Source organism: Orbicella franksi, chromosome 3 (genome assembly GCF_964199315.1).
Source record: "Orbicella franksi chromosome 3, jaOrbFran1.1, whole genome shotgun sequence".
Lineage (NCBI taxonomy): Eukaryota > Metazoa > Cnidaria > Anthozoa > Scleractinia > Merulinidae > Orbicella > Orbicella franksi.
In genome coordinates, this window is record NC_138147.1 from 33,289,344 (window position 1) to 33,315,413 (window position 26,070).

Sequence of the window (26,070 nt, forward strand, 5' to 3'; positions counted from 1 at the left end):
GGGATTCTTCCCTTCGTCACCAAACTAACTCAATACATACAAAGCTGACGTAATCGTTAAATTTTACCATTTATTATGCTTCTAATACTTTTAAACACTATTAATTTCAGATGTGGTTTGAAGAAAGACGGTCAAGTCTTTTGAGCGAGCCATTCCAGCTTAGCTCGTTTAACACGCTTTGTAACCTGTTCGGTTTACTTCCCTCCAGCAAGTAGCGAGCCTCCAGCGTATGTGGCACTAGCTCCCAGTTCCTCCTCAATTCTGTCAAAAAGAAGGAACAACTTTTAATTTCAGTCTCAAACGATATTTTGAGCCTGCGGTTTTCGTAAAGGGGATGGCGAGTAACAAGGCGACGTCAAAGCTTTGTGCAAGCTTCCGAGTCCGCGCGCTATGTTCTGATCAGGAGGGAGTTAATAACGATAGGAAAATTTTCGGGTGTTTTAAGGTAATTTATCAAAGCAGTGCTTGCTCTCCCTACAGGCCTGCTCGCACCATGTCTTCAATAGCTTTGCAGCGCTTGTGAAAAAAAAAAAAAAAAACTTCGGGGGGATACATCCATTTCATTTGTTTGCAATATTTTGTTCAGATTTTTCAGGAAAATCGGGTACTTCGTAGCTGAAATAAAACAAAGAAATAATTGTGATTTATTGGAGGTACACATTACCTGAGAAGCTGGTTGTATTTGGCCAAACGTTCCGACCTGCAAGGAGCTCCAGTCTTGATCTAAAAGAAGAGAAAAGAAAAACAATTGCAACGGGCTAGTTTTTACAGTGGAAACACACCTTACGTGCACCTCGTTAATACGGCCACCTCGTTATCACCACCACTTTATACTGGCCCGAACAAAAACTCAGACAGTCATTTTCTCATTTAAAGAACCCCTTAAATACTGCCCGATAACACGGCCAGATTTTTGACCATTTTTGTGGCCCGTTGGTGGTCGGATTAACAGGGTTCCAGTGTATATTGATATTGACTAGTTCCTTCGCAGATGCTATTCAACCGTATTGAGTTACCGTGGCTGTCTGTCTGTTTCGACTCTTAAAAGAGCCTTCAGCCTCACGCTCATATTTTCGTTTGTGTGTTTGTTTGTCCATCTATGTCTGTCTGTCTGTCAATCTTCTCGAGTTGAGCATTAATTAACACTAAAATGGAACCATCTGTCTAGCTAAGTTACTATTTACAATTGAAGTCTGCTGAGTTTTGAGTGTATCTAACCTGTCCGGCACACAATCCCACCACCAAATCAGCAATAAATGTATCTTCTGTTTCTCCACTGCGGTGACTGACCATCACACCCCAGCCACTATTCTGAGCCAGCTTACAGCTAAGGAGAAAAAAATATTCAGAAATAATGCCAAGTAACACGCGGCAACTTTTGTTGACTTCTCACTCCCCTTCACAGACTTACCTGGTTCCGACTGGCAAAGTCATGAGGAAGCTCGCATAAATATGTGTGAGTTCAGTTTACGTACAATCCCTGTTTTGGCCCCCACCCTCCCTCTCACCTAAACCAATCCTCCACCCTCTCCCCCCTTTCCAGGCTACCCAAGAACAACGCAAGGCCCCGTAAGGCTTTTGAACCCAGACCACTCTATCAGCACATTACACTCATTGTGAGGTCGTTCTTCCTCACTCTAACAATGACGTTAAGTAAAATTGATATTTGTAGCTACTTACGCCTGAATGGATTCTGTGACGGAGCCAATCTGATTCACTTTCAGCAAGAGACAGTTACAGGCTTTTTTCTCCACAGCCATTTTGATGCTTAAGTCAAAGAAGAAAACACGTGTTAGCAAAAATAAGCTACATTTCTTCTCTTGTTGAAATGGCTGTTACAGGTTAAGTTGTCTTCAAATAAGTATCTCAAGAAATCTAGTATTGTATCACTTTTACTTTTCATGCGCGTTTTCCCGCGGTTGGTGCATATACTCTGGATTGTGATAGGCCCATTCACCTATCTATGTTTGTATTGATTCGCTCCGACGATAACGCTCGAAACGTCAGCTTTCGAATCTCTTTACGGTGGCCACTTCACATTATCAACCCAGTTGATAAAACCAAATTATCTTGTTATACTCCCCACCGACGCAGCACCACAGTTTCTTTAGAAACTTACCCCCTCTATGCTTGTATCTGATTGGTTAAGATGGTAGGATGAATTTTTGAACAAATCAGAGTGCATAGTTCAGCAAGACCAAAGCAGTTCTGAATATTTAGTTCAGCCCCTTTTGAAGATGTTGTTGATCAATAGGCAAGGACTGAAAATCATGCATTACAGGCTGTACTGCTCTCACCGAATGTCTTACAATACCAATAACCTGTTTATTAATACTCCATCAAAAAACTCACTGCACTCACCGTTTTGGGTTTGTCACAGTTAAGTCATCCCTGATATAACAAAAACAAAACAACTTAGCAAAGAAACGTTTTGGAAAAAAAGAACACAAAGAATCCTTGTTGTGAAATAATTTTCATATTTTTCCTACTAAGTTCAAGAAAACAAAGAATTACACTCAAATGGCTTCTTAAGAATTGCTTGATGCAAGCATCTATTGAGCTATATACGCTTGCAAGAGTTTGGAGAGCTCAAGAGAAATGTAGAGAAATGTAAGAGTTGGCCAAGGCATTGGCAAGCGTAAAGGGAGACAACCAGTTTGATGGGACTCGCTAGGAGGCAGCGTGGCTGAGTGGTTAGGGCACTGGACTTAAAATCCGGAGGTCGCAGGTTCAAGCCCTGGCCCCAGTTGTTTGAAGGCTGGATAATGCTATCCACCGGATAAATCACTAGTGATTTATCCAGTGGATAGCATCCACCTTTCCAACAACCCTAGCCTGCTCTGACCTCTTAGCTGGAGTTGTTTCTCGGAAGACCCTAGTTCAACTCCTCAGTCATGCTTGTAAATAGCTAACTGGTCTGCCTCCCGCCAGCTGGGATTTTTAAGCCTATTATGTTTAGTTGATATATTTCTTTCCTTCAGTTTAAGTGGCATGCCTGTGAACTAGCTACAATCCCAGACAAAAAAGTTGGGACACGAAAAACATTCTCTCCTTCCCCCACTTACTATGTTGATAATCAGGCGATTTTTTCCCTTTTTGTTGGAAAAAACACGATATTTTTCAACATTGATAAGGGGGATGGGGAATACGTGATACAGCCCAAGTGTCACAACTAGTTTTGGCCAGGATTGCAGGTGTAGCTAAGTGCATTGACCACTGTAAACAACAACATTTGAACATTTTGAACATTTGTCTGAATTTACTATTAACCTGCGTGCGACTTACCCAACAATCTGGATACCAACTGATTGTGTCAGCTGAGTCCAGGCATCCCAGTGATCTTGATCAAAGGCATCTTCAATGGACACCACTAAAGACAAATCACATCAAGCTTTAAACCCTAAAGCCATCATACCATTTCTCACCACATTTCCTATATTCATATTTATAATGAGAAAATAAAGATGTTGTTGTTGCTCTATAGAAATAACAAAGAGAACCTCATTGTCAAATCGCCTGGACTTTCTACCTATTCTGTGCACCTAGAACTTTGTCTGCATATGAAAACCTAGTTTGCAACGCACTCATTTGAAATGAAACCTATAAAGAAGTACTTTCCCATTGTAATGTGTATTATGCTGTACAAGGTGACCTCTAACATTTACATCTGTGGATGAAACCCTAGTGTGTGATCATTCAAATGAAAGCTATTGAGCAGTACTTTCACGTGAGAATTGTTTATTATTCTGTGCAAAGTGGTTCCAACTTTTAAGTCTGTGGACAAAACTCTAGTGTGCGACCATTCAAATGAAAGCTATTGAGCAGTACATTCATGCAACACTTTTGATATGCTGTGCAAAGTGGTTCCAACTTTTAAGTTGTCGGATGAAACCCTGGTGTGTAACTATTCTTGTGGAAGAGCTCTATAATTATGCAATACTTTCATGTGGTGCACTTTCGACCTCTTGGAATGAACAAGTCAACAAATTTCATCCTTACCTGGGTAATTAGCCATAAAATCTTTGTACATCTCCGACAACTGCTCACCAGTAATCTATGGGTAACAAAAGGCCAACCAAATGAAGTAAAGTATTTCATTTAATATACATTAATATATTTAGATCAAATATTATGCCAAATAACCATTGTGGATGCATTGATTAATTACCTCTTCCTCTCCTGTGTTAAGTTAACTTTTTTACCCTAATTATTATTGTCAATTAAACAAGGGCATCTAATTAGCTTGCTATATCTTTGCCCTTTTCCATTTCTCCTCTTACTTGTCTACTTTATATTTATCTTTGTAATGTTAGAATGGAACAAATAAATAAAATGAAAAAAAAATGAAATAAATGATTACTTCTTCTTCCTGTTCTAGGAAGATCGCTTGATATCAACCTAACGTTTCCTCATAACCACTGTCATTTCTTAATTATCATATATAATGCAAAATTGTGAGGTCACATTGAGTTATATTTGTTTAAGATAGTCTTACAGTAACAATAATTATATCAGTAGATTTTTCTGTTTCTTTGTGACTGGATACTTACCCATTTAGCAGGATCAGAGTTGGGATTCTTGAAGTCCAAATCATATTTTCCTTCCTTATAGAATTCTGTAATTACCACAAGGAAAAAGCATAGCATTTAACACTAATCATATTTGTACATTAAGTAGGCCATAGACTTGCTGAGGTGCCAAGACCCCCTTCTGAAAATCTCACTTTAGACTTTAGACTGAGAGACAGACAGCAACAAGCAAAACAAGGCTTCAGACCTCATCACAAAAAATTCGGAGATTTTGATTTTCAATTTCCTAGAGACCAATTTGCCAACCCTTCACCTGACTGCTTGTGATGTGAAGGGTGACATCTGTGTTGAAACCCTAGTGACTAACCAGACCAGCTTTCAACTCCCAGATATGGACAATTGTAACTTCTTGGATGAGATACTGGCCTAGAGGATGCCTTCTCCAGTGGCGGATCTAGGGGAGGGGCCCGCCCCCCTCCCCCCGCTTATTTTAAATAAAAAAAGGAGAAATCACAGAAGGAAGAAAAGCTGGGAGGGCAAGCAAAACACCCCCCCCCCCCCCCCGCCCCCCTCCTCAGCTCAAGGTCTGGATCCGCTAATGTTCTCCACAGTAGATTGAAAGTAAAATCAATACTTGAAGGACATTGAATCATACCTGAGGCAGCAACATCCATGCCGATTTTGATTTTATCAGTGTAACCTGCTTTTTCAATGGCAGTTTTCAACAGCTCAAGACCTGTCAAAATGAATGAAATCAGTGTCTAACATTATCAACATTAAGCGGCAACAGTTTTCAGGTGCACTTACGGATATAAATGATCAGTGTCTCAAAGTTATTACACACTAGCATGCCATGTCACAGTGTTATCAACTCCTTCCACATGAACAATCACAAAACCTCACCTTCCCTGTTATCCTGAATGTTGGGAGCGAACCCTCCTTCATCACCCACATTGACAGCTGTGAGAAAAATAACAGGGTTCGTATAATTACTTGATAATACATAAGAAGTCACGTTCTGTGGGGCACAGCTTGGAAATATTAAAATTATTTCATCCGTAGTGCATACTTACATGGTCTTGGCCACTTATTTATTTATTTATTTATTTAACTTTATTCATACACAGGTAAAACATCAGGACTTAAAGTAAATACTAAAATTGCATTAATGACATTGTTAAGATACTAATCTACTACTAATTAAACCTAATAACAACAAAAATAAAAACAATAACGAAGTGCCTGCTTTCCATGAATGCCATGTGATTAATTAACTTATTTATTATGAAAAAGGAAACCCCTGCAGCCGGATTTAAAACTAGCAAGAGTTTGTGCCCACTTGTATAATATATTTATATTGAATGCAACTTGTTAACAAGTTGCATTCAATATGTACATGTTGTAGGTCAAAATGAAATTCAGGTTAAAATGATTTTAACCTAGTTTGATTCTCAATTTCCTTTGTCTTCTAAGCCTAATTATTCAAGACCATGAATAATTAGGCTTAATTAAGAGACAAAGGAATTTCATATTTTTGACCTACAACATACACATTTAACATTGTTATAGTGGATGTATTTTCAGGTCACGATGTTCTTTTGAAAAATGTTACTTCATCTAATAGCTAAGATTAAACTCAGCCATTCAAGAGTCAATGATAAAATTTTTTTGATTTCAACTAGTTAAATTTATTAAACAAGTGGGTTTGTGATTGGGTTGCCCACCGCTGACTCAGCATAATTCACTGCATACCAGGAAAGGGAGAAGCACTATGAGAGTAACGTGTCAATGCAATGACTCTACCTAGGACTCAATTCCTGGACCGCTCAATCTAAGGGGTGGTGAATGGTAAATGTGCGACTTTGTGAGAAGGCAAGACTATCGGGTTTTTTTCGAGCTTGAGACATTTTAACTTTTTAAACTAGACTTCAACAAAGTGTTTTAAATGCAAGTGTGAATGTTCAAACTCTAATACATTCAGACAACATTGCAAACAAACAAACAAAATTGGGAGTTTGAAGCTCTGTTAGCCTTGCAAAATATTGAGACTCCAAGACAACTTTGTGAAAAAATCAAGACCGCAGCATGCAGATAACCCCCCAAAAACCTGAGACTGCAAGTCCTGTGATTTTCAAAAAAAAATTTCTGAGACTGATGGTTCTAGAGGGACCATTTGCCACCCCTAATCTAGAAGTACCGAATGCTAAATATTAAGTCTATGCATCTCACACACTTGTATTTTATGAACTAACCATCAATTCCATATTGTTTCTTCACCACATTTTTTAGATTCTGATAGACTTCTGCACCCATTCTCATTGCCTCACTGAAACTGCTAGCACCTAATAATAGCAAAGATTCAAATATAGACTTTTCATTCATCTGTTAATGAAAGAGATGTATAAAAATAAAATGGAGATCTATACTGTCTTGGTGCCTTCATCACTTCAAGCTGAACACTGAAATTCTTCATGTAGTTGTTGTAAAAAATAAACACATACCTGTTGGTAAAAGCATAAACTCCTGCATAGCAAGCTTGTTTCCAGCATGGCTGCCCCCATTGATGACATTAAAAGCTGGCACAGGAAGAATCACTTTATCATTGCCGGCCAGGTCAGCGATATGCCTGTACAGAGGAACTCCCTAAAAGAACAACAAATACTAGTTAAACCATTCAACAGATAAATCCAGACTTGACAGATAACAGATTAGACTAAATTTGTAAGTCTGTATTGAGGTCTTGAGTTAGGGTGATGGTGCTACGTTCTTGGTGGGCAAAACATTTTTTAGTAATTACCATTTTTTACCCAAGAGTACAAACTGGTTTATGAAATGATATGAAAGCCTGAGATACTGTATGATGGACTAGAATACCATCCAGGGGAGAGCACCAATACTATAGAAGCAATCCATGAGAAGAATTAATATCATGAATTTGGTAATTTCTAATGGTGAGAAATCAATGCTCAAAAGTTTTCAACAACAAACTCAATTATATTAAGCACCTTGTGATTAGCACAATTAATCTACCAAAGAGTTAATAAAAATGTAGCCTGGATAAATTTAGTAATATTTATTTATTAACTTGTAGTTAGCTAAAATGTAGCCTTACCTTGTGCACTGCTCCAGCTTTACAAACTGCCAGTGAGACTCCCAAAATAGCATTTGCTCCCAGTTTCGCTGAAACCATCAATAACGAACAAACACATGACACATTCAGATCTAGCTGTTACAGACAAACACAAGCTGGAGATGTAGAAATGTTGGCCAAGCTGTTTCCTTTGCTCACATGCAGACCTCTGTGTAAACTGACTTTGTTGAAAACATTCATAACAACACATGTATTTGTACATTTATTTCTGCAGCTCAGTGCACCAAATAACCTTGGTCAAAATGTTTTGTTCAATTTACTGATACAGAGATCTAAGGTTGTTAAAAATGGCAAGTATGGAACAGCTCCTGGGAGAAAAATGTGAGCTGTTCACAAGAGAAAATTCGGACCGCTTGTTTAACCAATGAGATCAAAGACATGCAATTCAATTTATCTGGACTACAAGCACAGCAGAAGAGTGATAACATGTGTTACATTGTTATCACTCTTTTATGGTTTTAAGGTACATTTGGAAGGAATTAAATGAAATAAAAGACCCAAGGGTTCAAGAATTCACTTATGTACCTAATACTATTATTATGTAACATCAAAAACAACATTTTTCTTCATTTACTTTTGTTGTCAGTTCCATCAAGTTCAAGCATGAGTTTGTCCACTTCTTCTTGTTTGGTCACATCCACATTCTTAAAAAAATCAAAAATCAATAAAATGCTTAGATTAAAATAAAACATATAGAGCTTCAATTCAAATCAAGGTTTAATTTGTGTACATTAAATAATATTGATTAAAAGGAAAGTTTCACAAAAGTTCTCTTATATGCTCATTTATTCCTCAGTTTGAGAGACTTGCAAATGTGAACCATAAACATCCCACATTCATAATTGGAGAATTTAAAAAAACCATTTTTAAGAAAAAAGAAAACATTTTCCAGGTTTTAGAATTATTATGAGTTATAGAAGCACAACTGGAAGTTTGGGAGAACAAGAAATGCTTTGGGAACATATTAAGCCATTGGCAAGTGTTACCACTGCTCATTTACAAATGTGGCCAAGGATTTTCACCTGGGACTACTAAGAACAACACCAGCTTAAGTGGTCAGAATGGGACTTGAACCCGCAATCCCCGGATTTCAAGACTGGCACCCTTACCATTCAGCCACACTGCCTCCTCCCACAACACATCATTTACAATCTTATGACTGTTTGTTTAAAATCTCTAGTGTAACTCTGTGCTAATAAGTGTAGGGGCTCATTGAAAAAAGAGTGGCTGGCTATTAATAACTATTTTGTTCACCTTTGAAATGAGAGCTGGTCCAATGATAGAATTGACATTTTCAACAGCTTTTAGAACTCCTATCACAATTAAGAGACAAAATGTTGATTAGTTTATTCACATGTCAAGAAAAACTTCCTGGGTAATTGAGCTTTGAAGAGGAGGTATGCACTAAATAGAACTTAATTATTACCAGTCAAAACGTTTGAAGGATCTAGAGATGTTATGATTCTTTGATTCACAGTTGGAAAGAACAATGTAACACTAAAATAACCATGGACTCCTTTAGTGGTTCAATGTCGACCTTCAATAAAATTTCTGTCAACTTCTGCATGTACACCTCTAAAACATAGTAGGACTACTTGTCAACGGGAACGCTGTTCATTAACTTCTAAATAAAGTTAATGTGGTCTACAAACATAGGAAATGCCTGAAAACACCATGGATTACACCTTGATTCTCATCAAATGTTCTTATATTCCATGGAGGCTATACATGTAGTTGGAAGAATATCATCACTCAGTTGAACTTTGGGTTTTGAATCGAAGAGGTAGAATGCTACAGGACATGTCTGAAACTGTTTTGACTATGCGCAGAATTTTATTTCAGAACTGAATACAGTTTTTTCATCCAAAATTGTTGTCATATTTCCTGAAAATATTTGATTATAATTTTACCTTTTCCAAGAAATCTTTTTGGATCCTTGTCTCTAAGTTCTAGAGCTTCATAAATACCAGTTGATGCACCTGACGGCACCGCAGCACGGAATGACCCTAAAAAATAAAAGCATGTTACCATAGTGGCAATGATGGCGATGTATGGTAAAAGTAATTAGTAATACAGTGGAACCCTGCCTTGCAGCTGCCCCATTAATAAAACCACCTTGTTATTACGGCCACTTTATTCTGGTCCAAACAAAAGCTCAGTAAGGCATTTTCTTATTGAAAGAGCCCCTTTAATATGGCCACCCTGTTCATGCAGCCAAATTTTTGTGGCTGTTGGTGACCAGATTTACAGGGTTCCACTGTAAATTCTACTGTGCTATGCCACAAGGAAATTTCAAGACCGCGACAGGTTGCAAGCACAACTTTGAAAACACCTATCTGACCAAAAGAAAGTCTTCAAGAACTTGAATCAAGATAATGATCCTCTGATAAGTTTATAATTTCCAGTATTACAGAATTCATCATATTTTAAAAACGTGAGCATGAGCAGAATCCAAGTGCACTGATTGAGCACCTTGAAGTCTTGCAATAACAATATGAATAACAATGTTTTATCTAGGTTTGATTACCAGCTGCTGTTTGGGAAAGGAGTCCATGCTCCTCCTCCTCTTTTCTTGGGGAGGAATGTACACCAGACTCAAGAGAGCAGATGAAATCAAGCCTATGTTTTATTCACAAAAATGGAAAAGCTAACTTTCCAAAAGAGCCACATTAAGACAAAGCTATCAACAAAACAACTTATTTACCTTTAGATGTTGTGATATCAACTTCGACTGTGGGGTTTCCACGGCTGTCAAATATTTCGCGAGCACAAACTTTGCTAACACCAGACATTTTTCCTGTAAAAATTTAGCATTCCTAATCAATAATAATGTTATTATCTTCTCATTATTGATAGCATCTTGCAAGCTTCTTTACACTTCAAAGTTATATAATTTACTAAATACAGTGTATAATATTTCTTCTTATAATTGCCAGGGCTTATATCCAGCAATTGAGACTATCAATGGTTTGAAACTAGGAGTTTAACATTATTTGTACGTTATTTGTACATTATTTGTCTGGTAGACGGTAGTCTTAACTTAAACAACTACAGAATCAACAAGTAACGTTTTCCTACTAAAAATTGTATTCTTTACTTAAGCCATCAGCTATCACAATGATTTTGCCCCTCCATAACATACAATTTACAAATACTTTGTGAAGCAGTTGGTGTACATGTAATTCCTAGCCTGAAAGGAGTCATGCAAGGAGACTTAATGAGCAAAAATATTTTTAAAGGGTGAAAGGAAATCACCTTGTGCAGGGGCGGGGATAGTGGACAAACTACATCTGAACAGGTTAAGTTGACATGAGGAGAGGATAATTCTCCCCACCAAGGTCTGGGAGGACTTTAGGAGGTTCATTCCATTCAGCGCAACATGGGACCTAAGTTTTAAATCCAAAAAGAAAATTTCTGATATTTCAGAGGGTCCAACATAGGCTTTTTTCAATCTCACATTTTGCCACAATTTTTGGCTCAATCATGCTCCACTCAGAATGTCTCTGCCGATCCCATCTGGTTATATTAACTGTTGCAGTTCTTCGTGCAGCATCCGTAACGTTTGATAATTTTTCTGTTTTCCATCCCACATCCTGCCGTCAATTTTAATCACATCCCACCTGTCAAAATGAGCAAATCCCTCTTCCACCGAAGTATTTTCATCGCGCATCTTGCCATTAAAATTTCTTTCATCCCACATCTTGCCTCCATTCTTACCCTTTTCTTGCATCCCGCCAAACAAATGTTGGACCCTCCTTTGAGGAGAATCTCCCACCAGTTGCTACATTTATTAATGAAATGTATGAACATATATATTTTACGTCATTTCACATACTGCGCCCTCTGTCAACTTGTTGTCTTCAATCGGTCATGAGATAACACACTGAGTTTTGGGGTAATATATGATGCACAACAGGCATGCAGCTATGAAAACACTAAGTCAGTTCAACACAAGCACAGCTGACTTTTCTGGCCTTTGCACAATTTTTTTTTGCACCAAATTTCAGCCAATTAAGTTCCCTTTCAGCCAGTGAAATTAGCTGGTAGCCAGCCCTTAGCTACATCTCTAGTGCAAAACAAGGTACACTGTGAGTGAAACACGATAAAATGCCCTGGAGCAATTGTAGACTGTACCCAGCAACTCCAAAGAGCTTATAACCAGAACTCTGTGTAAAGTGCTGTGTAGAACAAGGGTGAAAACAACAGGAACTATTTTAAAATCAAAAAAAGGAGATAACATGTCAGATACTGTAAAATTTAGCTGATGACCTTCACCTTGCCGTACCCTTGTTATCTTTGTACTAGACAAAAATCATTTGGGAACATAGATCAGTAAAAATGCTGACACTAAATATTTTAACTGAGCTCATTGATTGGAGATTTAAATGGGAAAATATTGCAAATTAATCATTTTCAAGCAAGAGCCGTGAAGCTCAATTTTAGGAAGTCCTCCCAGACCCCAGTACCTGCTTGTGACACCCAGAACCTCTAGGTGTGGTGATTTGAACAAAAGAAAAACAAATTGCAAAGATCACTGGCCAGATGTCATTACTGTTCAAATAATATGAAAAGCTGCTGAAGGATTGTGGTATCTCTGGGAGTTACGTGCCATGGGTCAGGCTCCATATCACCTGATGTTGAATCAGGCGAACGGAAAAGTTTCATCCCATGATTGCAAAGATTTAGCTGCATGTCAAAAACTACAATAACTTAAAACCTAAATTTCGTTATGCCATAATCAATTCAGCTCAAAACGAACTATTTATCATGTTTACTTATTATTTGTCTAGGAAAAAGCGGAAAAAGTTGCAGGGGATTGGAATGACATGATCTTGCATAATTTCTTCTAGAATGCTGAGAAACTCTCAACGGCTGGAAAGATCTTTCAAGTATAAGCAAAAATCCTTAAAAGAGAAGCCCATAAAACAGAAAAGAAGGTTGACTTACGGTTAAAAGGAGCAGATTTTGCAGTGTCACTGACAATGTGTACACGGACTCCTCTTAAGTGCAGTGCAGTGAGGGAAGGCAAAGAGCAAGTCTTGTTCTGTCACTGAAAGCACGAACGCCATTGGTCAAAAATAAATCAACTGGTGATTGGTTTTGAAAAATGACCAATCAGAGAAGATTTTATATCACGCGATTCAGTAACTCCCATGATCCTCTGCAAGTGAAATCGCGAAGTCTCCGCTTTCCCTGTGAATATATTTCAAAAGTTGTTAGGAAAATGTGTGTCTTTACGGCTGTTCTGCGTGTCGCAACGGATCGGACAGCTTTTACCAAGTAGGAACGACTATTCGTAAACAGGATGGTACGCGAAACTCGCCATTTGTGGGTCGGAAACCTTCCGGAAAACATCAGGGAAGAAGAAATTGTCAAGCACTTCACCAGGTCAGAATCAACAATTTTCAATTTTTGGCGCGCTGCAAGGTGCATCATATTCCCTAATGATCACATTTTGGTTCCTTGTATGAACCTTTACAAAGTTGTAACAGTGTTTTGTTGTTTGAGGTTTTACTTTTCCCTATCGTGGAACGATTGGTGCAGTTGAGTTTCTGGTGTATAGCAGGGACGCTACGAAAATCAATTTGTTGCTAATGCTTAGTTGATCTTCTAATTGTTAAAGAAGCTTTCGCGGTTCTTGTTGAAATTTACTTTAACACGAAATATTGCCAATTCTTGTGTTATTGTATGAGAGAAACTATATATTGATTGTCTGACTTGCTGCCCACAAAATTACCGCACAGCCTTTGGCTCCAAGCTGAAATCGAAAATTAAGTTTACTTGTGTTGACACACTCTCTCGTCTTTTTGATAGTTATTCACGACAGCTATTGCTGAAGAAAACTTAAAATATATTTTTTTCAATAGTAGTATGTTGGAATTTATTTAGAATGGGGAAAATGTATACTTTGAAGAGAACTTTATGCTTCCAAGAAGCAGAGGGCCGATTTTACCGGGCGATTTTAGCAATGTTTGGACCCCCGGAATCTTTGTGTTACACGTCACCAAGTTGGTTTATATGAAATCGTCGTCTTGTTTTTCTTTCTCCACAGATATGGCCGGGTGGAAAGCGTTAAAATATTACCAAAACGAAGCCAGGAAGGCGGAAGGGCGGCATTCGTCGATTTTGTGGATATTCGAAGCGCTACCAAAGCGCACGAGGCTGTGAACAGAATCGGAGACCGTGAAATGCGTACGGATTACAATGAACCAGGCAGTGCGGGGAATATTTCCCGGCTGCACGGGCATACAGACCCGCCGACAAGAACTAAGAGTAACTCGGCTCCTGGATCGCCGGTACAAAGACGGCGATTTGACAGACGAGCAGAGGGGTAAGTGATTCATAAGCTATTTCCTAAGTGTATTTTTTGGCGGCAACATGAAATTGTCACGTGAGACTGACACGTTCTTCAAATGGCGCAAGTCACGAAAGAAAACGTTGTAAGTATACATTACGTGCAGTGTGTGGGTATGGTATGGTTTTTGAAAGAAAAATAAATTTTTAAAAAAACCAAGAAAATCGTCTGCACTGGCCTTTCACTTTACTTGTATTCTGTGAAGTGTCGGCAAACATCTCTAGCATTCAAATGAAATGCCACCTTGCCAACCCATGTCATATCGGATTGTGGTATACTGTGAGTTTTAAAAATGCAAGCATTTGCACCATCATTAAAGATGGATGGAATCCTGTAATACCATCAAACATGATCATTCTTTTGTTGGGAAACAAGATTTTACCACAGCTCATGAAAAATCTTATGGTCGATTTGGAAAAGAGATTTTGTGGATGTTAGCAAGAAAATTGCTCAAGAAAAAGATGTCATGTCAACCTTTGGAAGAATATCAACTTTTGTGGTTGGATTCGTAACAACAAGTATAGCAACAAATTCGTAAAATACCATGGTATGTGATTGGTCAGCTATGAGCCACGTTTTCTGTAAAAGAATCTATTGGACTTCCAAGCATTCTTTATGCTCCAAACCATCATTGTTGCAAGAAGAAAATGTGGAAAGTTAAAGAGTGTGTGGTTGGGAACTCAAATCTCACTTGAGAGGAATCGAAGATTGATGAAAGTTGTCCTTTACTTCCCACAAGCATCAAAGGGATCAAGATTGTTCAAAAACACTGCAAGGATTTCGAGGATTTGTGAAAGTGCGACATCGATTTGTATGGTTGTTGACTTCCATGACTGTCAGGTCTGTGTCTGTAAAAGAGCTTCCATGTTCCACTCCAATCAGGATTTGACAGGATGACAAGTTGTGGCTTTGTATAGATTGAATGTAAATCTTAGATCAGAGCCTACTGAGGTCCTTACTTTTGATTCAGGATGAATCAACACCATTAGAGGAGCACGGCAACCTTTCCTGGATCATGAGTGCTTCACTGCTTTGATGAGGAAAAATAGTGGCTTAAAGCTGTTATGGATTTCTTTTTTGTATCTTTTTCTGTAGCCTGTACTGAAAGTATGATGGACTTCTTCGTAGCTGATTTTACTCAACCCCCCAAATTCAATTGGATGAGGTCTGTCGAAGGGTTTAATTTGTTTATTCTGTGAGTGCAAGGAAAAACTCAACCTGACTATCTAAAACTTAAGAGTCATCAACATCCTGTTTCTCCTTATAAGATCAATACATTTTAAAGTATACAGGTGTCAGGGAAACAAATTGAATCAACGAGAGGTTTGAGTGCCTTGATGTGCTGCCAAAATTTCCAGTACTTACATCGTGTCAATTGTATGGAAATCAGTGTGGTGTATTGTTAGTTTTCGTTTGTGACCCAACTACATGGACACCCTTTACCTGATTTGGATCTTGTCAACACAACTTTACAATAAAGATCAAGATTGTGGCCGAGTACAAACTTTTATATAAGAATCACTAGACTTGTGGAGGAGATTTCAAATATTACCCAATGCCATTCTTGCTGGTGCTGTGCAAGATGTGTGGAATCGTACATTGTACTGGACAACTTGAAAAAAATTACCAGTGCTTCATCTGTGTGGATTTTTGTCTGGAATGGTCAGGATTTATTTTAAAAGCAGAGACTTGGTTTCCAACGCCACAAGCTGTGGGGATAGATCAGAAACAGAACAGCAAAACTTGGAATTATACTGGGATTTGTCTTCGGATGACTTTACAAAATGCACAGTCTTGGTCTCTGTTCTTCATTCTTAATAAAAATTATTATCATCACTTCAGCAGAGGTTGCGTTTGATAATAAGCTGTTCCAACAAGAACAAGTGTACCAACAAGATTACCTCTTGAAAGTTGATTGAATTAAAGTGCTCTGAAGAACAGATCAAACATATGAGTGTCATTACATGATTGTGTGGATTATGGGGAGTGTTTGTCTTTTAATGTTTACAAAGTGGTGTGGCTGGCAAAGTGTATGGTCATCTTTCAATGTTGTAAGTGTGGCCCACGGAATTCAAATTGGGATGATTTTAGTGTAGTATACTGTACTTTGACGAGTACATATCATGAAGTGGTGTTGTTGATAGGCAAGCCGACAACTAATGTTATACTAAGACAGTCAGGTTAGTACTGCGTAAAATTATTTATCGAATTTATCCATTCAATGCTTTGCTTCAAGTGTCATTTCTTCACATGCCACTACAGTGTTAGTGTTTGTTAATGCTTTGCGCAACCATCCCTCCGGAGACAAAAGAGCGAAATATAAGGGAAAGTGGGAAGACCAGTATTGATAGACATTTTGGGAAATGTTTTCACTTGTCACAACCTTCTGCCAATAAACAAAAACAATCTGTTATTATTAGTATTGTTTGTTGTCTTTGTTAATGTTAAGGAGTAACCAGCAATGAACTAGCATCCCATCCAGGGGTTGTAAAAATACTCCTAGTCACTTCAAGGACCTTTGATGAAAAACTTCATCTCTTGTCTGATAATCCAAAATTACTGTTCAAATCATTCATTAGTTTAGTGAGAAAATGAAAATAAAATTTTTCTGTTAGATGACGTCTTTTTCCAACCAAAAACTGCTAAAATAAAAAAAAAATCTGCAATGGCTTGGTTTTGAATTGTGTATCATATTGCAAAGTTTGAGCTCAATTTGATTAAAAACACAAAAGTAGTTCCCTGATGACACTTTCTGGACGACAGCTGACCTGGTGCAAATGTTGGACATCAGGGGATGTTACAGCATGATTGTTAGGATTTGACTGTATAAATGCATCTGTGGACAATTTCTTATCTTCTTATCTTGCTCTTTAGCTATAGCAGCAAATGTAGATATTGGTCTGTTTGTAGAGTTTTAATCAGCATGATAAGTTGTTTTATTTTCACATGTAATCCAATGTGTCACTGCCATATTCAGATAGATCCTGTGACTAGATTGTACGAATGATCAAATCAACTCAGTTCCATTTTGAATGGACTGCTGTTTACACTTAAATCTTTAGGATATTCTTTAAATTTCTAAGGTCTCCCTAGCTTTTCATGTGAAATTTCGACACTTAAGTTATGAGGTAGTACTATATGACTTTATGAAGAATCTCTTGATTGGGCAGAGATGAAAAAAGTGTGGGGAATCAACCATGGAACTAATGAAATAGAGAATAATTACCTGTTTTATTTCCAAACAGTAGTGCATCTGACGGGAGGTACAGTGGCCGGCCACAGACTTTTTACCAAGATGGATACGGTGATGATGAGGGTGCAGCCCCAAGGGCACCAGCTGGAGGTGGAAGTGGAAGTGGAGTCAGTGCAAACAGAGCCAGGCCTCGTAATAGTAGAGATCATCGAAGACAGCCTTACAGCCATGGTCAAGAACCTCGTAGAACTACTCATAAACCTGGTAAGCTCCAAGATTGAGTTGCTCTGTAATTAAGTATCTCATTATGCAGTATATTTAACCTTTTCAAATGAAAATACTATCCTTTCACCCATCAAATTGTCGATATTTCTCTATCTATGGGAGCTTAAAACACCTTATCTTATAGCAGGGGTTTCGTTAACGTTTTCAGAAGCAGGGTAACTGGTTTTCACAGGCAGGCAAAACGTTTTGAACTGAACTTCTCTGTAAGAAGAACTTTCCTTTAGATGGTGCCCTGTACCTGGCCCTAAATGAAACCCCTGCTGCGGCTTGTGAAAACCAACAAAATTGCATCTTGCTGGATTAAAATTTAGGCTTCCTACTGCCTCCAAAGGAACAGTAAACCTTCTCTTTAAATTTGCCTTCAAGTAAACTGGCAACTGAGGTTGTCTTGTCATTGACTTTACTACAGTATAACACTACTGTGGATTTACTCCTTTCATTCTTTAGAAGCATATCGGGATCAAGATCCCAGTCCAGATCACTCCAGCGGTAGTGATAGTGGCAGTGAAAGTAGCCACAGTAGAAGTCAGTCACCCAGTTCAAGTGGTAGCAGTAGCAGTGAAGAAGAAGAAGGCAGTAGAACTGAAAGTGTCCATGCACCTGCTCCATCTTCAGAAGCACCACAAAGCAGAACCTCCACACTCTGTTTGAGGAATATTTCTTTGCGATCAGGAGGTAGGTGACTTGTATTGAAGTCTTTAATTCTTCAGAATTCTTGTGGGAAATTGAATTGAAGGTTAGTGTTGACAAAACATATTGCCAAATTTGTGTCTCAGTGTCTTTTTTTCTTGAAGGAAAAAGTAAAGGACATCATTGAAAAGTCACATTGTCAAGGGTGTAAAATTGTATGGGACTGGGTGTTAAACTTTTATAAATTCTCTTTTAATAAAACAACAACATGAATAGCAGCCATACTTTTTTTGTCAAGGTTTTTACTTGCCATTCTTAACATTTCTTTATCTTTCAGTTAGTAACCAATCTTTCTTGTTTAATATCTTAGATAGCAGTGTCCATGATGGCCTTTATCATGAGTTTAAAAAGCATGGGGATGTATCTCGTATATTTGTGAATGGTCAAGGCTCCAGCCGATATGCTATTGTGCACTTTAGAAGGTACATATTGGTGTCTTCTTGTCTTATACTTGACCCTCCTAAGTTTGATTTTCTTAGAACTAGACAAGTGCATCACCTTACAAGCAAATGCATTATAGCTACAACTGAATACATGAGTTGCATTGTACATGTAAATGACACAGAAAATAAATCTGAGTACCTAACTGGATTTGAATCCTCCCAGACATGCCAGTCAGGAACACTAACCACTGAGCTACAGACAGATTTGTGGTGAACTAGGACAGTTACAAGGTTGATGTGATAGTTTTCCTGCCTAACTGCTAGATACATATGAATGTATCTGAATTAATTTCAGTCCAGTTTTACATCATATATTGTTTTCTTTTGGAGTCACAGTGTGACTTGAAATTTATTGATTGTTTTCCTGTAAGCTAATATTTTGTACTCTAACAACTGGGATCACTCAAGTAGTTTTTAAGGTACAGTTGCCCCTATGCCCATAGATACATGTTCTAAGCAGGTAGTTAGTCAGGCTGGCAACCAAATACAAACATATCACTTTAAAATGGTGTTTTCTCACCTGAGATTTGCCTGTATTATAAAAGATATTCTTTGTTGTCGATAGGCCTGAAGATGCTGAGCGAGGTCTTGAAGCATGTCGTGGAAAAATGTTCCTTGGTGCTGAGATGGATCTGCAGTATTGGCATGGTTAGTTAACAGTTGATAGTCATATCATTAAACTGTTGTGACCGGTATGTTATGACCATGGATTCTACATTTTAAGAAAAAAATTCACTAAATTCCTTTTTAACCCTTTATAACACCATGGCACAATTTGCCAACTATTCAAATAATTGTTGAAATGCTGAAGTTTTGTTTTCACTTCATTTGTTGTTAACAAATGGAATGTTACAGAATTTTCATTATGATAAGATAATTGATTCCTCACTTCTCTTGAACTTTCTCGCAAGGATACTGACGAAAATAATAAAGAGAATGTTTTTTTCTTATCACCAATTTTCATCATAGATGACCGTTATGATAGCAGTGATCATCCTCCACGCCATCGCTCGCATGGTAGTTCTATGGTAGATGATGATTTTGATCCAGGCTGCACTCGAACTCTTTTTGTGGGAAACATTGAAAAGACAACAACATTTTCAGATCTTAAGGAGGCATTTGAGAGATATGGAGAGATTGTGGTGAGTAATAAGGATACCTTTGATGAATGAGAAATGGCTCAACTACTGGTAATGCTGAACCAAGGTGTGAATTCTGTTGATAGAACATGCTGTGCATTCAAGGAAGTTTCTGTAGCATGAATTCACTAGGAGTATTTACAGGGGTTTCATTAACGTCTCCAGCAGGAGGTCACCTGGTTTTCACAGGCGGGCAAAACTTTTTGAACTGAACTTTTTACAGGAAAAACATTACTCTAGATGGTTAAACCAGGTGGGCAAAACTGTCTTCACAGCTGGTCAATTTGTCCGATGCCCGGCCCTTAATGACAATACCATTATTTGGTTTTCCTCAATGGGATGCTCGTCCATGTCAGGTTACACCTCACCATTCTGAGAGTTTGCCTGAACAGGTCACTAGCACTCTTTAGTCTTTTACTGGTGCACTGTGAATGAAAATTGTCTGGACCATGTGATTCAAAGTCCAACAAACTAGCCCCTTTGCCACTTAGCCTCCAAACTAGTTTAGTGAATTCTCACACTACTCCTTTCATTGCAGGATGTTGATATTAAGAAACAGGCTGGTAACAATCCCTATGCCTTCATCCAGTTTGTTGAGCTCAGCAGTGCTATCCAAGCTCGCAGGCGGATGGACAGAGAATTTGTGGGACGCAACAGAGTCAAGGTGCAGAAGTACATATGTACATAGAGTCATATAGTCAATGCAGTCTTACCAACCAATTCGTAGCAAACAATTCTTTTGATGTTAGCTTTGGAAATGTGATGGTACAATTTGCCAATATCCCCTAATTGATGGCTCTCTTTGTTCTGAGTACCTGTCTGCTCAACAATGTATTGAGTTAATCAGTGGAAATGTATTAGAAATGCAGTTAATCCGCCAATCACAAGGTGGAAAATTATGCTGATGTAAATTTTTTCAGTCGGTCAATTTGTCTGTTGGAATGTTTGTGTTTCAGGTTGGGTTTGGCAAGGTGTCACCCATCAACACCATCTGGGTGGGAGGGCTGAGTGGGTTGAACGACCAGCAGATTGAGAGACACTTCAGTCGATATGGGCGTGTCACCAGGGTGGTGGTGAACCGTGCTAGAGAACAGGCCCTGGTCAGTTTTGACAGTGTCGAGTCTGCAAGCATTGCCCAAGGAGAAATGAAGGGCAGGACTATGTTTAGTCGGCGTGTGAGGGTAAGAATATTTTCATTTACACACAAATAGCTGAATCTTTTACATTTTTCCTCATTAACATACGAATAGAGAAGGCATCACGCTGGACACAAATTGACTACAAACGTTTAAAGAGCTTGTGAAACTTCGTAATTGGTGAAATTTTTGGCTCTTTGGGTGTAATGTTCGAGAGGAAATTGGCTTTCAAAAACTGCACCTGGGTAAAAGCACTGATGAGCTCATGCTTTCTTTTTTAAAAACCCGCGCGCACAAAATGTATTCAACACATTTGGCTCAAATTCCTTGGCACAGTTTATTGCGCTGTGCTCTTTCAATATTCAGAATTAAATGTTTTTGTAGCTCCATCAGAAACCGTATCGCTTATGCTATGTTTATGAGGCAAATACTGTAAACAAAGATTCTCTTATAAATACTGTGACAACGCTGGAAAAAATGCGTTTTTATCAATCTTGATTGTTCTCTTCTGTTTTCATGACACAGGTTGAGTTTGTTAGCCGCGACAGTCGCCAACTTTTCTTCGACGCCTTGGGGCGTTCCGCTCCATCTGATGGCAGCAGCGGCAGCAGTAGCCGGAGATACGAGCCTTCGTCTCCGAGATCCCGTGGTCGAGGGGGTGGGTCCGGGTATTACGATAACCGGTGGGATAGAGGCCGAGGAGGACGTGGTAATATGAGACGGGACATGTCAAGTCACAGACCCTGGCACAGAGGCGGCGGCGAATATGAATATTCTGAGGGCAGCGGTTATCATCAGAGAGGGCATGTGCGCTACCGTGGGTCATACGAAGGGGCTGGGTACGAGTCAGATGATTATGATCAAGAGCTTCGTGATTACAACTACAGTCGGCAGCGAGAGAGGGAAAAAGAACAAGGACGACAGAGACACGAGAGGAGCGGACGGGACAGGGATCGAGAAGATGGAAACTACAGTGCAAATGAACGATTTTACCCTGAGAACCAAGAACGCTGGCGTGAAGATAGGAGTAGCTCGGGCTCGTATGAGGAATCACGTGACCGGAAAGACGCTCGACCCCGGGATTTTACCGACGAGCACGACCGAGAGAGGCCTGGTTACAGCGAAGACGACGACCGAGGGTCGTTGCACAGTAAACCGGCAAGTCGCGATATCGAGCAGGACGAGAAACGAGCCAAGAGAAAAGAGAAGAGGAGGAGAAAGCCTCGGTCGCCAACTCCTGAAGGTGAAGCTGCTGAGGACAAAGAAGCTCTCAGTGATGGCGAGGAAACAGACGAGAGAAAAATCCTGGACGAGAAAAAGCCGAGAAAAGGTAGAAGCGGCGAGGCTCAGATTGTACCGAAGGGTAAAGAGGCGGAAACCGTCGAACGCGTTCGGGACGATCGGCGGTTAGAAGGCAATGGTACCAAAGATGCAGACGTCTTGGTTAAAGACGGGGAGAAGGAACTTGCTCCAGCGTCTCCTCTGCCGGAAAAGGGAATCAAAAAGAAGGAGAAAAAAGACGCAAAGAAACGTAGGAAACACAAACGTATTCGAGGCTCGTTAGGTGAAGAGGAAGAAGAGCGGGAGCTAGAAGAGGAGACTGTGCGTATGGAGGAAGCAGCGGGTAAGGAGGCAGCTGCTGACATGGTGATACCAGTCGATAAACCGCGAGTCAGTGTTGATACTGACTCAGAGAGACTTGAAAACAGAGACAATGATGAAAATAACAGGCTCGATCGACCTGAATTTGAAAATCAGAAGCCTCCAAGACGACATTCCTCCGAGGAAAGGCTGCCTAAAGAAGAACGAGAATTTTCACGCGACGCTGGGAGTCGTTCTCCTCGTAAGCCACACAGGGACGAGCGGAGACGAGACTGGGAAAAGACGGATGTTGTGAGGCCCAAACGGCGGCGGACATCTGACGGTGAATCACCGCCACCTCCCCCTCCTCCCCCTCCACCTCCCAGAGAGGCTGTAGAGGGCTTCCCTCCCGCGGACATGTTACCAAGAGTAGCTCTACCACCAGACGGGCTCCCTACACAGATGGTCAGGCCACCTTATGACGTGACTCCAGCGCCGCCAGTACGTTACGAGCCGCAGCTTTACGATGGAAACCGTGCCGTGCCCGTGGTAGCCTCTCCGGCCACACTCAGCCCCGTTCCTCCTGCCGGCATACCTCTGAACCCTGCAGTGGTGGTTCCACCGAACGTTTCCACTCCCCCGCTAGCTGTTCACTCGCCGGGTGTCCCTATCGGCGTGCCTGCCGTGCCAAGCTTGGCGTCTCCCCAGGGATTACCCCCTCCTCCCCCACCACACCCAGATTACAACACCCCACCCCCTGTCGTGCAGCAATCAAACGCAGACACCCTCCTGGACCTGCTGCGCCGGTACCCAGTGGTCTGGCAAGGGCTGCTGGCCTTGAAGAACGATTCTGCTGCAGTTCAGATGCACTACTTGGCGGGCAACGGCCGCTTGGCAGAGGTATCGCTACCTCAGGCCCCAGCCAACGGGATAGGAAGCGTGCCCCCACCCATTAGGATCGCTCAGCGGATGAAGCTGGAACCATCTCAGCTGGAGGGTGTCATCAGGAGAATGCAAGTACGTCAGAAATTGTTGTTACTTCTGTCCTGAATTAAAGCAAAGAGAGAAAACGGTCACTTCTTTATAGGAATGAGAACGTTTGTGAACTCGGACAAAATTGAAAGAGTATTTTTAGCAAAACTTTTGCAGAGTTAAAAAGCAACTCGAGTTGAATTTGAAATAGTCTGGTTGTAGACTTGTCCTGGTTTCTTTACTTCACTCGTATAGCAAAGAAAAGAGGAGACCTTGCACTCAGGCTAAGGCGCGCGCAGATTTATCCACTCTGAAAAAAGAAAGCATTGCAGTTTGGTGAAACGCTTTTCGCTGATGAATCTTACAAAACAAGCATCAAAATGAGACACAACATGTCAACTAAAGGCGAAGAAAAATTACAGTTAGAGTATGTTTATTGCAAGTTTTCGTTTTTCCTCTTTGCCAAATAATATTTGCGGTAGTCTTCCGCCCCAATCGCTTTGCTCTCCCAAAATCTTCAGTTTCGCGCTCGCAGAATTTTTTTTCCGTCCTAGCCGGGAGCCTGTTGGCAGGCTGTATTTGCGGTCGTTGATTGTAAAAAAACTTTTTTGGTTTTCTCCACAGTCAGACAAAGATCACTGTCTATTACTCGCTCTCCCCTGTGGCCGAGATCCTCTTGATGTTCACGCGCAGACACGCGCGTTGAAGAGTGGCTTTATCAACTACTTACAGCAAAAACAGGCAGCGGGAATCATCAATGTGGCCATACCTGGAAGCGCTCAGGTAAGGATTTCAACCGGAACAATTTCCTACTGGAATTCTTCATTCTCAGCGCTGTGCTAATTCGGATTTCAAACTGAAGAGACTTGATACTTCGTTGGCGGTGGTGGTGGTGGTGGTGCTGAATTAAGAAAATTCGCTTTAGTCAGTAGGAAACCGCACTGAAATAATGGTTTTCTAATAAAGAAAACACTAATAAGGCAATTTCAATATTAAATCGTTTGTAATTTCCTTTATCCTCAGCCAAGTTATGTTCTTCACATCTTCCCGCCGTGCGATTTCGCCCAGGAGCACTTGGCACGAGTCTCACCAGACCTCCTGGACAGCGCGGCCGACAGCGGCCACCTCATGGTCGTAGTGGCTTCCGTGTAGATGAACGATTCCAAAACAAGAATAGCTTGTTATTGGAAATAGAACACACAATCTCTTCTGGGTCGCGCGGAATAGAAAAATACCTGAGGCTATTATAAACCGGTGTGAACTAAGGAACCAATTCTCTGTAAGTAAGAGAGGACTTATTGACTAGAGAGGAGTGATATCGTCGCTCTGATTGGCCAGAGCAGAGGCAGTGTTCCAGAAACATCATCGCGCCGGAACAGGAAGAACTCGCAAGTTTGTTACGTGACCCTTGGCGTATTTCGTGTTCCTAAAAGACCCTACGAGGACTAATGACTCTAGCTTCACTCCCTGAAAAGGGACCAGGAGTTAATATCAAATTTCGTAATTAATACTGACAAAGCGAGTACAGTAAATGTAGTAGAATTGTCCGAATACGACCCTACAGGTGAATTTGTGAAATATTCAGACTAGTCCTTTCACTGGTCGATTAAACACCTTTACCATTACATTCTTGTAGGCAGAATCCTCCAATAATTTGTTCCACTGTCGTTTGGTGACCTTATTGGTCCTTAGCACGTGAACTGCTCGTGATATACACGTGTTTTTCTACTGGAGTAGTTTCCCAGTCGAGAAGTGCCACGTGGCTAAATTTGATAGGGGCGACAGTAATGTCTTAGCAGTGAATTTTATCACAAATCAAACTGAACTGTAGTGAACTTTTTTTTCTTTTTGCTACTTTCAATTTCATAGTTAAACATAGATGGGCTCGTTTTCAAACGTTTTGGACTTTCATATTGTGATTCTTCGCAAAAACGTTTTAAGCTTAGTCTGTAAACCGTATCAGAATCGTATCCTCTGGGTGAAATAATATACTTAGATATTCGGAAGGACGGTTTTACTCATTCGCAATTGTTTTATATCGTCAGACATTTCATTGAGCTCCACAGGAATTCATGAACACGGCATAGGCCTGTTTTCACAATGAAGACAATTTGCTGGTTAAGATACCGTAAAATTACGATAATACCCCCCCCCCCTCCCCAATCCCTTGTCACTGTAGAACTTGTTGGTTTGCTTTGCTAGCACAGCATTGGTGTAGTGTTGATATATTGTTCTCCTAGCTCGTAGAAGAAGCGGATTAGCGGTGCAGAACGCGAAACGCGATACACAAGCGAGAAGCGCGAGACGAAAAATATCCGAATCGGCAAGCAAACGGTTGGAAGAGCATAAGCAATGTTTTCAATTCCAGTTTCGCGCTCATGTTCGCCCTCGTGTAACGCGTTTGGCGCTTTTCCCCGCTAATCCGCCTGCTCTGCAGGCTATCGTCATCCCCGCTACCCGATAAAAAGCCCAAGCGAAAATAATCCCCGACAAAGAGTTTTTGGTGAATAAGTAAAGCCTAGGGCTTATTATCAACTTTGCGGTAACTAAACCCATTGTGAAAAGAAATTTGCAAATAACAGAATTTAATGTATAG

General features: G+C 40.1%; 2 protein-coding genes across 3 annotated transcripts in view; one reads left to right on the top strand and one right to left on the bottom strand.

Annotated features, from left to right (window-relative positions):
* Nucleotides 1–45: 45 nt before the first annotated feature.
* LOC145482173 (enolase-like) lies at nt 46–12,733 on the bottom strand. 2 transcript variants are annotated; one of them, XM_081460785.1, is made up of 19 exons: nt 12,628–12,713; nt 10,936–11,066; nt 10,385–10,477; nt 9,591–9,686; nt 8,935–8,993; nt 8,255–8,324; nt 7,642–7,709; nt 7,031–7,172; nt 6,782–6,871; nt 5,433–5,489; nt 5,185–5,265; nt 4,551–4,615; nt 4,000–4,054; nt 3,286–3,370; nt 2,362–2,391; nt 1,681–1,767; nt 1,219–1,327; nt 665–723; nt 46–261 (listed from the first exon to the last, which is right to left on the bottom strand). In XM_081460785.1, the coding sequence occupies exons 2-19, from the start codon at nt 11,042–11,044 to the stop codon at nt 195–197; spliced, it is 1,422 nt and encodes a 473-aa protein (XP_081316911.1). In that variant the 5' UTR covers nt 11,045–11,066; nt 12,628–12,713; the 3' UTR covers nt 46–194. The 2 variants fall into 2 exon arrangements, with proteins under 2 accessions (XP_081316911.1, XP_081316912.1); XM_081460786.1 differs by lacking the exon at nt 10,936–11,066 and having other exon boundaries at nt 12,628–12,733.
* A 239-nt stretch (nt 12,734–12,972) lies between these two features.
* LOC145482165 (uncharacterized) overlaps nt 12,973–26,070 on the top strand; it is a 13,249-nt gene continuing 151 nt past the window's right edge. Inside the window, exons 1-12 of the mRNA XM_081460777.1 lie at nt 12,973–13,068; nt 13,733–14,011; nt 17,281–17,492; nt 17,961–18,188; nt 18,514–18,625; nt 19,212–19,294; nt 19,616–19,788; nt 20,324–20,449; nt 20,742–20,966; nt 21,447–23,519; nt 24,099–24,257; nt 24,498–26,070. The exon at nt 24,498–26,070 is cut by the window's right edge and continues 151 nt beyond it. Of these exons, the coding sequence (XP_081316903.1) occupies nt 12,986–13,068; nt 13,733–14,011; nt 17,281–17,492; nt 17,961–18,188; nt 18,514–18,625; nt 19,212–19,294; nt 19,616–19,788; nt 20,324–20,449; nt 20,742–20,966; nt 21,447–23,519; nt 24,099–24,257; nt 24,498–24,626 (3,882 nt within the window). The 5' untranslated portion in view covers nt 12,973–12,985 and the 3' untranslated portion in view covers nt 24,627–26,070. The remainder of the gene's footprint in view (nt 13,069–13,732; nt 14,012–17,280; nt 17,493–17,960; nt 18,189–18,513; nt 18,626–19,211; nt 19,295–19,615; nt 19,789–20,323; nt 20,450–20,741; nt 20,967–21,446; nt 23,520–24,098; nt 24,258–24,497) is intronic.

What these genes read in the sequence shown, in the direction of transcription:
- LOC145482173 (XM_081460785.1), bottom strand. Translation starts at nt 11,044, where the DNA reads ATGAACCTCCTAAAGTCCTCCCAGACCTTGGTGGGGAGAATTATCCTC. An exon ending in TATCCCCGCCCCTGCACAAG is followed by an intron (nt 10,478 to 10,935) that starts GTGATTTCCTTT and finishes AAATTTTTACAG; the next exon opens with GAAAAATGTCTGGTGTTAGC. An exon ending in GACCAGCTCTCATTTCAAAG is followed by an intron (nt 8,325 to 8,934) that starts GTGAACAAAATA and finishes GATTTTTTTAAG; the next exon opens with AATGTGGATGTGACCAAACA.